This window comes from Gadus chalcogrammus, chromosome 4, assembly GCF_026213295.1.
Source record: "Gadus chalcogrammus isolate NIFS_2021 chromosome 4, NIFS_Gcha_1.0, whole genome shotgun sequence".
NCBI classification, from domain to species: domain Eukaryota; kingdom Metazoa; phylum Chordata; class Actinopteri; order Gadiformes; family Gadidae; genus Gadus; species Gadus chalcogrammus.
Window position 1 is genome coordinate 23,998,790 of NC_079415.1, and position 16,057 is coordinate 24,014,846.

Genomic DNA, 16,057 nt, shown 5'->3' on the forward strand with positions numbered 1-16,057 from the left:
TGTGTGAAAGTGGAAGAACCAGAGACGTCGCAGAACCCGACAAAGTCGTTTGTGATTCATAATATCGTCTGGAGGCGCACACAGCTTTTGGCCGTGATAATATGTATTAAATGATACAGGTTTCTATGTATTATATGATATTATTTAGATATAGAGCTCCAGGACTGTAACGCAAGTGTTGTACACTTCCTTGTTATATGGATAACCGTTGATGACCACAATGTCTGCATCTGTTGAGTACAATCATCACTCCTCGTCTCACATTAGATTTTGAAGCAGTTTTTTCATGTGTTAAAGCCAGGCAATGCCTTTCCTTAAGGGAAAGAGTAAGATAGTAAGATATAAAGTAAAAAAACATAGAAGTTTAGGTAAGTCCCTAGGTGGGTCCGACCACAGGTTTGAGGCCCAAACCAAATCAGACTGTGGTTGCTGAAAATGCCCGGCAACATTAGCATTAGTGCCACTATAGTAAGTGTCTTGCATGCTAGACACATAGCTAGTGGTACTCACCAAGGGGCAATTCCTTGGAGTCAGGTCCCAAAATGTCAACAAACATACTAAAGTTAAGAAAAATGCCATCGTCTTTAAATTACTGAGTTTACTATGCTAGCTGCTGCTGCTGGGGCCTTGAGATGTTAGCAGGGCTGCTGCTGCTGGGGCCTTGAGATGTTAGCAAGGCTGCTGCTGCTGGGGGCTTGAGATGTTAGCAAGGCTGCTGCTGCTGAGGCCTTGAGAGTTAGCAAGGCTGCTACTGCTGCTGCTGAGGCCTTGGGAGTTAGCAAGGCTGCTACTGCTGCCTTTGTTCTAGCCTTTCAGAGTCCAGGTAGTCCGCATTCATTTCATGTGATGAATGATAATATCCTTAAATCCAGTGTGCTCAATGAGTAGCAGAAACAAAATAGCGCAAAAAATGAACACAGACAGAGAGACAAACTCACAAACTCACATACAACCTAACATGCTGCCATCTTGGATTCTGTGGATTCTTGCCCCTTGCCTTAGCCTTTTGGCGGAAATAAAGTGCAGTTTTCCCTAAACCGTCTACATCTGGGTCCTACCTGCCTGCCTGTACCCACAACTCCTAACAGAATGACAGCACCAAGATTGGACCCAGCGGACGCTCTATTTTTCTGTGAGTTGGAGGATTTGTTAGTGTCGATAATCATAGCTTTGGATGGCTGGGAGAACATTCCCAGCAGGAAGGAGCAGGAGGCTGTGTTGGGGCGTACGTGCAGGGCTGTTGCGTCAAGGCCCGAGTTGGAGGACGCCTTACCCGAGTGGGCAGTCGAGCTGCTCAACCCCACAACATTTTGGCCGGAGAGCTACATGCCACTGCCACCGGACTTTGGTGACCGGCCTAAGCCTCCACGCTCCTGCTCTCAGCCTCTGCCCCCGGTCCCCAGCTACCAGCCTCTGCCCCCGGTTCCCCGCTACCAGCCTCTGCCCCCGGTCCCCAGCTACCAGCCTCTACCCCCGGTTCCCCGCTACCAGCCTCTGCCCCGCTCCCCAGCTACCAGCCTCTGCCCCCGGTCCCCAGCTACCAGCCTCCTCCCTTACGGACAATCAGAGTGGGTGTGGTGAGTTTGGGGTACCAGCCGGTTCCTCCTGGCACTCCAGCTCCCGCACTGACTCCGGTCCCCGAGCCCTGTCCGGTTCCTGAGGCCACTCCTCGCCTTCCAGAGAGGACCCGCCCCCTGCTCCTTCCAGAGGGGGACCGGCTTCTTCGCCTGTCTGAGGAGGTCCGCCCTGCGCTCCTGCCTGAGGAGGTCCGCCCTGCGCTCCTGCCTGAGGAGGTCCGCCCTGCGCTCCTTCCTGAGGAGGTCCGCCCTCTGCTCCTGCCGGAGGGGGCCCGCCCTCCAGACCGTCCAGGGGAGGCACGCCCTCCGCTCCTGCCTGAGGGGGCCCGCCCTCCGCTCCTGCCTGAGGGGGCCCGCCCTCTGCTCCTTCCAGAGGGGGCCCGCCCCCTTCTCCTTCCAGAGGGGGACCGGCCTCTGCTCCTGCCGGAGGGGGCCCGCCCTCCAGACCGTCCAGGGGAGGCATGCCCTCCGCTCCTGCCTGTGGGGGCCCTCCCTCCACTCCTTCTCGAGGGGGGTCCCGCTTCAAGGTCTTCCAGAGGGGTCCCGCCTTCCAAACCTTTTGGAAGGGGCACGCCCGCCAAACCTTTTGGAAGGGGCACGCCCTCTTCTCCAAAGGGGACACGCCCTCTACCTCGCCTTCCTCCTGAGGGGAACCGCCCTCTACCTTGCATTCCTGAGGGGTCCCGCCTTCCAGAGGGGGTCCGCCCTCTACCTCGCCTTCCTCCAGAGGGGACCAGCCTTCTACCTTGCCTTCCTGAGGAGTCCCGCCTTCCAGAGGGGGTCCGCCCTCTACCTGGCCTTCCTCCAGAGGGGACCCGCCCTCTACCTCGCCTTCCTCCAGAGGGGACCCGCCCTCTACCTCGCCTTCTTCCTGTGGGGACCCGCCCTCTACCTCGCCTTCGCCGGCCTCCTGAAGGGTTCCGCCTTTGCCGCTGCCGGCCTTCAGAGGGGTTTCTTTGCCACTGCAGGCCTCCTGAGGGACTGAGCCCTCATCGTCCTTGCCGCCGGCCTCCTGAAGGGTTCCGCCTTCACTCTGCCTCTGCTTGCCCCCCAGGCCGTCCGCCTGAGGCTCCCTGCCATGCCCTGGGGCAGTTTTCTGGCCACCCGCCTGACACCCCTCCACTCTGCCCCAGTCCATTTTTTTATTTTATTTTTTATTCCCTCCTCCTGGCTCCCCTCCACCCACCCTATTTGGGTTTGACTTTCTTCGTGTTTTTTTTTTGGCTTGCCGTGGGTCGCCTGGGAGTCGACCCTTAAGGGGGGGGGGGGTACCGTCATGGTCAGTGTCGTGTTTTGGTGTGTTTCCCTGTGTTTCCCTCCTGTGTTGATTACTGCTCCCTCCCCTAATGTGTCTCAGCTGTTCCTCGTTGCGTGTTTTGTGTTTGTTACCTAAGCCCTTGTCTTTCCTTTGTTCCTCGTGCTGTCATTGTGGTTTGTTGGTCCTGCGTGTTCTCTATGGTTACCTGTGTTCCCTTGCTCCTTGCTCCTTGCCTTAGCCTTTTGGCGGAAATAAAGTGCAGTTTTCCCTAAACCGTCTGCATCTGGGTCCTACCTGCCTGCCCCCACAACCCCTAACAGGTACAAATTGTTGACTAAGGCGGTCCACCACTGGTTGCTCTGCCCTCTCTCCAGTGGTTGATCTGCACTAACAGTGCAGCGCTGTTACAGCTGGGATGGACTGAATGTATCAGTGAACCCTGCAGGAGCCGCCCACCACCCCTCTCTCCACGGAGCTGTTGCTGGGCAGGTTCAACTCACATTTGGAGGTGAGCATGTAGCCCCCCAGCGGAGGGGGATGTCCCTCCACAGCGTCGAAGCCCGACGAGATGAGCACCACATCGGGGGAGAACTCACTGGCGATGGGCATCACCACCGTTCTAAGGACCATAGAGGAAGTGATGTAACGGAGAGATGAAGTGATGTCACAGAGAGAGAAGAGGAGGGGTGGCATTGAGAGAGAGAGAGGAGTGATGTCATAGGGAGAGAGTGGGGAAGTGATGTCATGGAGAGAGAGAAGTGATCTCACGAGATAGAGGAGAAGTGATATCATAGAGCGAGTGGAGAAGTGATCTCACGAGACAGAGGAGAAGTGATATCATAGAGCGAGAGGAGAAGCGATGACATGGAGAGAGAAGGAGAAGTGATGTCATAGAGAGAGAGGAGGAGAAGTGATGTCATGGTGGCAAGAAAAGGCGGTGGGTTGGGGGATGTGGATGAGCAATGTCACACTGTGTATTCAAATGTGTGTGTGCTGTGATCAAGAACTGTTTTTATTGTAGATTTATTGCTCAATTAGAATTTTGTGTGTGTACATGTAAATGTGTGCATAGGTGTGTGTGTGTGTGTGTGTTTGTGTCTCGTGTGAATAGGTGAGTTACCTGAAGGCAGCCAGGTACTCTGCGTCTCCCATGGGGGGGTCCAGACCCCCGGTAAATGCTACGTTGACGTTGAAACCCACCCCTGCACCACTGCCCACCTGCACAAACACACACGTATACGTGCACATTAGAAAACACACTATGATGACGCTGATTGACCAAAACAGATTCTTACATGCAAACACACACACACACACACACACACACACACACACACACACACACACACACACACACACACACACACACACACACACACACACACACACACACACACACACACACACACACACACACACACACACACACACCTCTTCCGGAGTGCTTTGGTCAGGATTAGAGATGTGAACAAAATCTCTGATCCCTTTATTGAGGGATATCCCTTTGGATCTATTCTACCAAGTCTCCCCATCTCTGTCTGTCTGTACCCTCTCTCTCTCTGTCTCTCTCTCTCTCTGCCTCACCTCATCGGGTGCTCCGCTGCCGGGGAAGAAGTTCCCGTCGTCATAGCGATGGATGGACAGGTAGAGGACGTTGGGGTCATCGTAGAATGCCTGCTGGGTGCCGTTGCCATGGTGAACGTCCTGAGAGGCGGTAAGCAGAGCAGCACACAACCAATCACTCGACCATCTTTGACCAATCAGCATCCGTTATTCTCAGAGCATTACGATAGTTCATAAAAGAGCAACACTAGTGTAATAAAAAAGAAATCTAATGAGTAAAATACTAAAAATAGTGATTTAAGTTTGTTTTAATTTCCCATACAGGATTAACTAAAGCACCATAGTGCCCTGAGTGCTTAAGTGTATTTGGATCGTTTGCCTGATTGCTAGCCTCAAACACAAGATGTATGCTAGCTGACACAAACTAAACAGAAACACAAAGAGCTTTTTGTGTTTTGTACAAGTTATCGGTTTAATAATCTGCATTGTAAATCGTCAATGCCAATGATTATTTATATTTATTCTTTGGTTGTTGAATATCTCGATGACAGGTACTGAAACTTGGTTACCAGTTCGGTCAAACTGATTTGGCATCTTCTCTCTGATTGGGTGAATGGAGGTGATGTCATTTGATGCAACATGGTCACTTTAGCAACAACTGTCAACAAGTCAGGTCATTAGGTCAAAAAACACACTTGTTTGCTCAGTTTGGCGCCATCATTGAAATTATAATAAATGGATGTTTTCTAGTGTTTGTTTGCCCTTTAATTGCCTCAGAATCAATTGTGTCCTTATGGCAATTCTAATGAATTACGGCTCATAGTCCAAGTGATTAAAGAACCTGGTTAACTCATGTTCAGTGAACTCGTGTATGGCTCCCTGTCCCTGTGTTTACTGACCCAGTCCACGATGAGGATTCTGTTGACGCTGAGTCGCTGCTGCAGCAGCCTTGCAGCGATCGCCACTGAGTTGAAATAACAGAATCCCCTAGGCGAGAAAGAGAGAGAGAGAGAGAGAGAGAGAGAGAGAGAGAGAGAGAGAGAGAGAGAGAGAGAGAGAGAGAGAGAGAGGGATGGATGGACAGAGAAATAGTTAGTTATATTTTTAAAACAATTCTTGTCTGTAATTGTATTATTATTGCGTTGACAATGTACATTTCCCTCTGCTAATAAAGCTCTCTGAATTCAATTGACCGACAGACAGCGGTAGAGAGAGATGGAGAGAGATGGGGAGAGTTAAATTGGTGGATTTATGTCTGGGTTTCAATACATTTGAAGTGCACTCTTGACAAGCAACGAGTAATACTTATTCATGGACTTCTCGTCAGCATTTAATACAGTTAACATCAACACACTCCTGCATCGCCTTCAGCAGCTTCAGGTCAACCCAGCACTGACACTTTGGATCAAGGAGTTTTTAAAGGACAGACCCCAGCATGTAAAGGTCCAGGGTGTAACATCGTCCAACATCATCCTTAACACTGGAGTCCCACAGGGTTGTGTCTTGTCTCCCATCTTGTTCTCAATATACACCAATGAGATCACATGCAACATCAGTGGATTCAAGCTATTTAAATATGCAGATGATCTGGCCTTGGTGGCCAAACTGACAGATCAAAGCACCCTGTCCAAGTACACCCAATATATCACTGAAATGGCCCTGTGGTTCAAAGAAAGCTCACTGCAGTTGAACATCAGCAAAACCAAAGAACTGTGTTGCCATAGGAGGAGGGCATCCAACACCCCACATCCACTTTCCTCACCTTTGATCCTGGAAGGACAAGTGGTTGAACAGGTGGTGAAGTTCAAATACCTTGGCACAGAGATCGACCAACGTCTGTCCTTTAGCCAGCATGCAGATGGGGTTTACAAGAAGGGACAACAACGTATGTATCTCCTGAGGAAACTAGACACCTTCAATGTCAGCAAAGACATTTTGTCAACTGCCTACCAATCTCTGGTGGAATCCATCATCACTTGCAACATTACATCCTGGTACGGCTTCCTCACAAACGCAAGCAAAAGCAGACTTAATAGATTAACTAAGCAAGCAAGCAAGCTAATAGGAATACACCAGAAAGCGCTGGAGGATCTGTATATCCAAGCAGTGGGAAGGAAGACCAACTCCATCCTCTTAGATCCCTCCCACCCACTCCATCCTTGTTTTGATCTACTTCCTTCTGGCAGAAGATTCAGAATGCCTTTGGCCAGGAAAGCTATCTACAAAAAATCATTCATCCCCATAGCTATACACACACAGAACACTCATTCCTCAAAGAACTCACACAAATAACACACACACACACACACACACACACACACACACACACACACACACACACACACACACACACACACACACACACACACACACACACACACACACACACACACACACACACACACACCTCCAAGCCTTCAGTCAAAAGACAATTTTCTAGTATGGCAACATACTAGACAATAAAGCTTTTTGAATCTTGAATCTTGAATAAATGAACGGCTGTCAAAGCAAAAGCGAGACTCTTCAGAAAGAATAAACATATACTCTACTGTTTAAAAAAAACATGATAATAAAACCAAACACATGTAATTCCTGACAGGCTGGTCTAGGCCGCCTCAGCGGGGTCCTTACATGGGAGTGCTCTCTTCGGCGTGATGTCCGGGAGGTCGGACAACGGCGAAGCCGTTCTGGAAGACACAAGAGAAGAAGTTGATGCCTACCGACAATACAAGGTACAAGGTACAAGGTATCTTTATTATCCCTGAGGGGTAATTTGATGCACACCCAGCAGTCAAAAAAGAACAGCAAACACATAACGGATAAGACAACAAATAACACAAAACAGATCACAACACAAAAAATATCACACTCGTTAGATGTGATCATTGACCAGACTGATGGCTGCAGGCATAATGTTTTTTTTCAACTGGTTTGTTTGGCAAAGTGGCAGCCTTTATCTTCGCCCTGATGGCAGCAAGGGAAATTCAAAGTAAAGGGGATGGGTTGTGTCAGCCATGATTGAGCAGGACTTCCTCAATGACCTGACCTTATATAGGTCATTAAGGTTGCTCATTTGAGTGCCAGCAATCTTGCTGCCCATTTTCACGATCGCCTACAGCCGATTTTTCTGTTCAACAGAAAGTGACCCATGCCAGCAAATAAAACAAAAGGTGAGAACATATACAATAAAACAAGAATAAATCATTTTCATAAAAGTGGTGTCAACATGAAAACTGCGGAGCTTCCGATAAATATACACACGCTTATGTGCTTTATTGCACACAGCATCTACATGGGGCTCAAAGCTTAATTTGTTGTCAACCACAGTCCCTAGATGATATTTATACCGCTGCACCACTTCAACAGGCTGATCGTTTATTAAAACAGGGGAGATGACAGATGCAAATCAATGCATAACTCCTTAGTTTTCGCCACATTAATATTTAAAAAGGATGATTCACACCAGTTCATAAAATCGTTCACTACAGGACCGTGTTCAGGGTCGTCACTGCTGAGGAGGGACACAATAACAGACGTCCCATCTTCATCATGACCTCCCTCTATTCCTCTCTTTCACTTCTTTCTGGGTCCTAGGTGTACATTATAATAACAACACATCTATATGGAGTTCATCCAGTAGAAGTGCACCTATGTAGAGCGTATAACACAGTGGTTCTCAACCTTTTTTGAGCAAACGCCCCCCTGACCTTACCCTGATCCTCTGGCGCCCCCCCCCCCCCCCCCAATAAAAAAATAAAAATAAACTAACAACCCCACTCACACTCGTGTTATATTGCTTAAAGTTGTCAGTGCATCGTTTTTCATTGATTTTGCGTTGGTCACTAATAGCAGTGAATGCCCTCTGAGTCGGTTTTGGTGCAAAAAATCTAAAAATATTAATGAATATTCATGACATGCAATTAAACTTCCAGAGAGAGAGAGAGAGAGAGAGAGAGAGAGAGAGAGAGAGAGAGAGAGAGAGAGAGAGAGAGAGAGAGAGAGAGAGAGAGAGAGAGACCAAGAAAGAAGAGTTGAGGAAGACCTTGGGTACTGTGACCACTCCCACGTCTCCCGCGACTCCCGCCATACCCCGTGAACGAATGAATGAATGGCCCGGGAACCACGGGCACCGCGGCCCGGGCAACGCGGACTCCACGAAAACAGATCGCACGCAGAGGCCTAATAAGGCCCATATATTTTGTATTTGAAATGCAACAGCCTTTTCATGGAGACTACGCTCAGAGCAGCTGGAACTGAACAAGAGGAAGAAGGAAAACGGGCTATGAAACAAAATTTGATATTTTTTTCTTGCTATCGGCCATGTTGATTGCGTTGTGTTGGTTATTGACCTGTTAACCCGCGAATTTGGGTTATGTTTATCAGCGTTACTATAGAGATCATGACGATAGCTGATTAAACGGGAGTCCGGGCGTGTGCAGGACCGAACCGCGCTGTATTATCACTGTTCCATTGCGCATAGACAGTAAAAAGTAGCTGAGACGGTAGAGGGGTTAGAAACCAATACATGAAAATAGGCTTTTTATTTCAGGTAGCCTATTCTTTCACCCAAACTTTTTTTTTCTTTTAAATAAATAAAATACCCCCCCAAAAATGGAGTCACGTTCCCAGCGCCCCCCCTAGGTTGCGCCCCCGTTGAGAAACCATGGTATAACATAATGGACCCTATCTTGCACCCAGCGCAATTTACTTTCTACACCGACGCATGTATCGCTGCTTGTTTGCACCCGGTGCAAAGCAGATTTTTCTCCCGCAGCAAACTCGCGCCACTACACTTGCACCCTGAGAGGAGATTCGAGTTCCGGCGCAAATTATACATGATGCTATCTTATAGATCGATTTTGCAATTGCGTCACTGACCAAAAAAATACTGGTTCAAGTACTCTAGCGTATAGCACATAGGTGTTGCTATTTTGACGTGCCTAGGCGGGTCGGAACTGTAACATAAGCTTACACACACGTAGGCTATACACAGCACAAACATGCACACAATTAGCCTAATTTAAATATTATGATGTCAAAGATTGTTCATATGTGTGAAACTGCATAGAAATAACATGTGGATTGTGGACACATTTCTTTTCCATAGGGGCTGCATGAATGAACACTGTAGTAGGTGTAGTGACGTTTCTCAGATTTTCCTTGTTCCAATTAACATCACTGGTGACTGACTGCAGACTAGATTCTAACAATGCTTGAGTCCAAAAACGATAATGTCCAGAAGTTTGTTGGGTTTGCAAAAAAGGTCCATTATCCGATCTTAGATGTTCCACTTCAGCATATCCATTATCAATTACGTCTGAAAGGAAATCAGTGTACTCACTTTGAAAGTGTTCATTCTTTTTTAATTTTCTTTTCAGATTCACCAGACGCTGTTCTGCGATCACTTTGTTATTTGGCATTACAGTGTTTTCCTTTCTAAATGGCAAGTCTAGTTGGTTATGGCCATTTTTAAGTACAATTGATTCATTTGCAATTTTCATAAATCGTTTATCTTCTATTGACATCTCTGGCTTGTCATCTGCTGATATCTCTTTGAAATCATGATTGTATTGATTGATTAACATTTCATTAACATCTATGCGAGATATTCTATTCACAGTGGCAGTGGGCCAGCTGTCCTTGTCGCTGTTGTCTCTGACACCTAGTGGACCATTAATTGCCCAGCCCAACATGGTTTTCACAGCATAGGGTCCCTCTTTAGAGCTATGGATCACTTCCCAGGGCTCCATAGCCTTTGGAACATTGGTCCCAATCAGCAGCTCCACTTCAGCCTTAATAGCTGGAATATGCACCTTATCCATGTGAGGCCATTTTGCCAAGTCCTCCTGTTTTGGAATGTTATTCTTTGTCACCGGTATAGTTTTCTGTGTGAATACTTTTGGAAGGGGGATGAATTTGTCTTGTTCAAGTCCTGAGACTTCTAGTCCTGTTATGATATGTGATGGAACACACTTATCTTGGCCCATGGTGCGAAGTAGAATGCGAGTCCTCTTGCCATTGCTGTTGAGTTGTTCCATTAACCCTTCGGTACAAAATGTGGCAGTACTTCCATTATCAAGGAAGGCATATGTCTCTATGGTCTTGTCACTGGTGTTACTTTTGATTTTGACTGGCACAATAGAAAGTCTGCATTCATCACTACCGGCCCCAATATGACCACATGCCTGAAGAGAGCTCACCATTTCCTCTGACGACTGCTCTCTTGGTTTGCCATTTTCTTCTCTTGTAATGTGGAGGAGTCCAGGGTGGGTTTTGTCACATACGTTACAGATTAGACGCCTTTTGCAATCTTTACTCATATGTCCTTTCATAAGACAGCCAAAACATATTCCTTTTTCCTTTAAGAAGTCAATTTTGTCTCTATGTGGCTTTTTCTTCAGAGCATAGCATGACTCTAATGTGTGGCCACCTCGGTTGCAAAAGAGACAAAGGCCTTGTGACTGGTTGGGGATTTTGGATGTGAATTTTGGTTCAATGGTGTCAGTATTTGTTGCAAAACTACCTGTTGCTTTTAACTTGAGGGGGGGGTTTACTTTTCTTTTAGCTCCGTCGACGGTTTGATCTTGAATGTTGCCAAACACTGGATCAGTGGATATTCTCACTTGCTTCTCCAGGAATTTGACCAGATCCATTAGTGTTGCTCTACTGCACCGCTTCTCTTGTAGCTCGCATACTATGTTTCTCCATCTTTCCCGCATTTTGTACGGAAGTTTCATGATTATTGCTTTTATATTTGAGCCGAGATTAAGTTCTTCCATAAAGTTCATTTCTTCCATGACATTGCAGCAACTTCTGAGGAATAAAGTGAATGTTTGCAGTGCCTTTGGGTCTTCAGACTTGATGTTAGACCATGAGAGCGCCTTGTCAATATAGGCACTGGCAACTTTGTACTCATTACCATAATGTTCATGCAGCAGACCTTTTGCTTTAGGATATCCCCTCTGTTCACTCATAAGTTGGCAGCTTCTCACAAGTTCTTGTGCCGGACCTTTAGTGTACTGTTGGAGGAAATGCAGCCTGTCTCTGTTGTTATCAGTTTTAGACTCAATAGCATGTTCGTACTTGGGTTACAGGGCTCACATTTTGTGTTGGACTTATCTCAAAGTCCCAACCAGCTGTTTGAGTTGAGATGTGAGGTCTACTGAGCAGGATGGGAGGTTGGAATTGAACTCCTTCCTTTGGACGCACACTTGGCATTTCATCAATGGGCTCTTGCACTGTGTGGCTCACAAGAAGGTCCATTCCTTAGGGTCGATACCTGTCAACCATGTCGTCATAATAAGCATTCATGCCATCCATTGAATTTGAGTCTATTTGTTCCTCTGCAGATTTATACACAGTGAGCTTTGCTGTTGTAGCTGCTAATTCTGTATGCAACTCCAGTGTCTCTCTTCGTTTCCTTAATTGTTCCTTTTGCACATTTAATTCTTCCTCCTCTTCCTCCAGAGCATGCTTTTGCTTCAGTGCTTGAATCCTTGTTTGAATAGCTGCCTTTTCAGCTTCAGCTCGGATCCTTGCTGATGATGTGGAGGATGTGGCTGAGCGACTTGATCTACGACTTAACACTGCAGAGATACTGTCCTCAGGTGCCACATTATCAACATTTAGTCCAATATTGTCATGATCAATTTCTCCTTTGATGATGGTATTTTTCCATTTTGTGACAGAGGCCATGAATGCAGTCATATCACCCACTTTTAAAATATACCACTTCTCAGTATCCAATTCGCATTCTTCTTTTGATAATAGAAGTTGGTATGCTTTATGAGTGTTGTTAAACTCTTCCACAAGTTGTCCATACTTTGTCATACTTTCATTAAACTCTTCTTCATTTGTAATGTCTTTCATCAATTCCTTCACAATGTTCATTCGTCTGGTAACTTGGCACAGTTTATACTTTCTGCTTGCAAGCAGTTTGGAAACATTTTCTAATGGGGCCTTTTCCAAAGATCCAAGGTCCCTTTGGACATCTCCCTCCAGTTGAGAAGCCATTTTGTCAGCTGACCTCAGATGAGATTTTTCAGCCATATTTAACATATCACATATGTCACTCTTCTCTTTTCACAGGAACAGTACATAAAGGCAGTATTGCTGTGTCAGTTTATAATCATGTTCAGTGTAACTCTTACTTTGCCAGCCCACATAGCATCAGGTTAAGAATCAAAGGGTCAAGGTCCTGACTCATTTAACATTCCTTTTTGTTTGTTCCAGTCAACTTCATGCATTTCAAAAGGCTCCACTCCAATAGCAGGCTTTCAATCCCGAAGTTACTTCCATGTTTCTGTTATGCTTTCCAATGCACAACTTCCTTTTCCAATTCCACAGTTTAAATGAGCAGGGTAGTCCTTCACTTCAATCCTTTGGCCGCGTTTCCACTGCAGGGTGCGGAACGGATCGGATCGCAAAGGTGCGGTTGGGAGGGGGCGGTATAGCCCAGCTCAGTTCCGGGGTCGCATTTCCACTGCTGACAGTACCCTTTGTGGTAGGCCGGATGTCGATCGCCGCGGCAGCTAGGTAAACATCGTAAACAACGTCTTCCTCCCCAAGAATGCAGACGAACGTCTCCACCTCCTTGTTCGCCCAAGCAAGCGTTTTACGCGACATGTTAATTGTAAAGAATAATACCCCGAGGCTACTGTTTGTTTGTTTTTGTGCACCACCCGGAAGTGATGATTCTGTCGACCAATCAACGGAGAGGGTGTGTAGCTAGAATTTCCCGGGACCCTTTCAGGCGTCCGGTCTCGTTTTCGGTACCCCAACGGAGAAGTCCCGAGAAAGGGGCCGGAACGGGTACGGCAAAGTCCGGGTCACGCCCACTTTTGGCGGTGGAAACGCGACCCGACCCGCACCTTTGCGATCCGATTCGTTCCGCACCCTGCAGTGGAAACGCGCCATTTGTTTCACATACCACTCCTTGATGCTACTGGGCCTCATGCTGTTTCATCATGTTGCAGAGAAATCCATTGTTCCTTTGTTGCTGCTTTCTCCATGTCCAGGTTTTCCATTAATCCATTTTAGTAGCAAAAAGTTTTTCTACCTTTGTAGTGACGTTTCTCAGATTTTCCTTGTTCCAATTAACATCACTGGTGACTGACTGCAGACTAGATTCTAACAATGCTTGAGTCCAAAAACGATAATGTCCAGAAGTTTGTTGGGTTTGCAAAAAAGGTCTTGTGGTTTATTTTGTACAAAAATCAAAGAAAACTGACTGAGAATACTTAAAACAAACAGAGAGCAGGATGTGGGCCAAGCCATTGTAGAAAAACTTTTGCTGTGTAATCAGCCACACCTGGCATTCTGTCCATTTCCTATTATATGCACACAGGCACTCAAGACCTGTAGAGGTCACCAAAAACAACCATTGCACACAAATAATACTAAACTGAATATGGCTCCTACAGTAGGCTATGACATGCGTTAAAATAATAATATTAACAATAATAAACTCGAGCAAAGTATATCCCAGCCTTCTAAAACAAGATCTCCTTTAGGGTAAATTATTTGGGAAAGAACAGCTGATAATAAATTGTACTTTTAAATCAATACATAGGCAAACACTGTAGAGCAAACACATATTTTCTTGACACAGACATCGTTTACAAGCCCATAACTTTTTGGATTGATGAGTATTTGATTGTGAGGAAACATACTTTTACAGCGAGTGAGTGTTTAAAAGAATGAATGAATGCGGGTGATGCTTGGTGCACGTGTGTCTGTTTAAACACACGCAAACTAAACACGCTAACGCATAATACAGTCCATGGCAATGTATATTAACCTGGGGACACATGCATATTATGAACACAAGTTGATAACGATAATGTATACAATACTGGAAAGAAACTATGTTTGTTAATGTATTGCCGCATATCATTAAATAGGCCCACAGTTGCGGCCGCAGGACCACATATCATAAGTGTTAAGTTCTCTTGGCTGAAATTTAGGACTCAGTGTTTCTAAAGTTGTAGAAGAAAACGCTATTCCATGTGTGAATTAGGCCATATTATTTGGACATAAACTGAGCCATTTGAGTTTGAAATTCATGTGGTCATGCATCTGTCTCAGGGGAGACTGCAAACGCGCTGTCAAAATATCAACTCGTCAGTTTCAATTGCGCTCATGGATTTTAAAGGGGATGGGAGATGGCACTCTCATTGGTTTATCGTATGTTACGCCCAAAACTCACCTATTCAGACCAACCCATTTTAGATTTGCGTCGGGCGCACGAGTCATTTATCCGCCCGTATAATAGCAACAGCGCCAGAGACCCGCCCACAAAGCTACTTCCGTTTTGCCCTTCTCACTTGCTCTTCAGACCGTTAAAATAGGGCCCATTGTTTCCGGGGGGGGGCGGGGGGTGTCTGCGTGACATTGCGACAATGTGAACCAAAGCGGCTCAGGTCTATTTATAGAGAACAGGAACACTGGTTTGATATAAACGGTCTCAAAGAGAGGGCACCCCAGGGGCACAAAAGAAGGCATCAATACAGCATCCATGACGGATCCTTGGGTTTGGGAAACCTTCTAGAATCTTTTGAGTTGCCATGGGTTCTCCAAAGGTGAGTTCATATGTAATATTAATATTCACATTAATAATAGATGATCTTTGCATTTAATTATGCTCATCTATATATTAACTCTGTGTTTTGACGATATGACAACATATTGACCGACCAAGCAATTCATCGACTCGACTTGAAGAGCCAGTGAACCTTGTTCTAGATAGGAGGGGGGAGGTGTTATCCCCATGGTTACGGGCCAAGGCGTATTTGTGATACTTCTTTAGTTCTGTCGTTGTGTATGAGCATTATAATGAGCGTTGCTTTATCTGACACACGTCACACACCGTAGCGTTACACTACATGTGTCCGGGAAGATGCAGGTATTAAAGGGGTGATATTATGCCGCCAGTTTTGGTGTAATTAGCCATTACAATCCGTTGAAAAATCTGCCTTTCCCTGTGCCCTAGTTACATCATTAGTGGGTATCCACCTAGATGTATGTTTGATAGATCAGTCCACCGGCCTACCCAGTGGACTGTAGCAAATGTTGCTTATTTATCCAACATACATCAAGGTGGACATACCCACTTGTGATGTCAGAAGAGGCAGATTTTCAAAAGGCTTGTAAAGGCTAATCACACTCACACCAGGTGGCATGATATCACCCCTTTAAATAAACCGCTGCTAAGACGGAGCTTCACCCTCCACACACAGCGTGGTGTTACACCGTAAGTGTCCAAAAAGCTAAACTTTCTCGCTGACACCGCAGTCCACCGCTACAGACAGAGCTCCACACGTCCCCACAAACCTAGCCCCTGGTGTCCCTTGATTGTGATGTAAGACTACCTCGGGTAAAGGAAGTCTGACGTCTCGATAAGAACGCCACCTGGGTTCAGCAGAGTGGAATGTTTACACCGTGTTTTGGGGAGAAACAGACAAAGGATTTTATCCCCTTTTTTCTTGAAATTGGTGTGTGACAAAAGCAGTGACGAAATGACATAGATTACTATGACCATATAAGACAAATTATCACGTTTAAAATCTATAAATATTTTTTTGGGGTCACTGGCTCTTTAAAGGAGAGAGAAACAAAGAGGAAAGAGAGAGAGAGAGAGAGAAAGAGAGCCTCAAGCACA

The 16,057-nt window shown here is 46.2% G+C and overlaps 1 protein-coding gene across 6 annotated transcripts in view; it reads right to left on the reverse strand.

The window, feature by feature from the left end:
• LOC130380890 (histone deacetylase 4-like) overlaps positions 1–16,057 on the reverse strand; it is a 143,307-nt gene that overhangs the window by 11,877 nt on the left and 115,373 nt on the right. For all 6 annotated transcript variants that reach the window (XM_056588299.1, XM_056588294.1, XM_056588295.1 and 3 more), the window contains 5 exons: positions 7,030–7,085; positions 5,298–5,385; positions 4,420–4,539; positions 3,956–4,053; positions 3,336–3,454 (listed from right to left, as the gene is read on the reverse strand). In XM_056588299.1, coding sequence (XP_056444274.1) covers positions 3,336–3,454; positions 3,956–4,053; positions 4,420–4,539; positions 5,298–5,385; positions 7,030–7,085 — 481 coding nt within the window. The remainder of the gene's footprint in view (positions 1–3,335; positions 3,455–3,955; positions 4,054–4,419; positions 4,540–5,297; positions 5,386–7,029; positions 7,086–16,057) is intronic.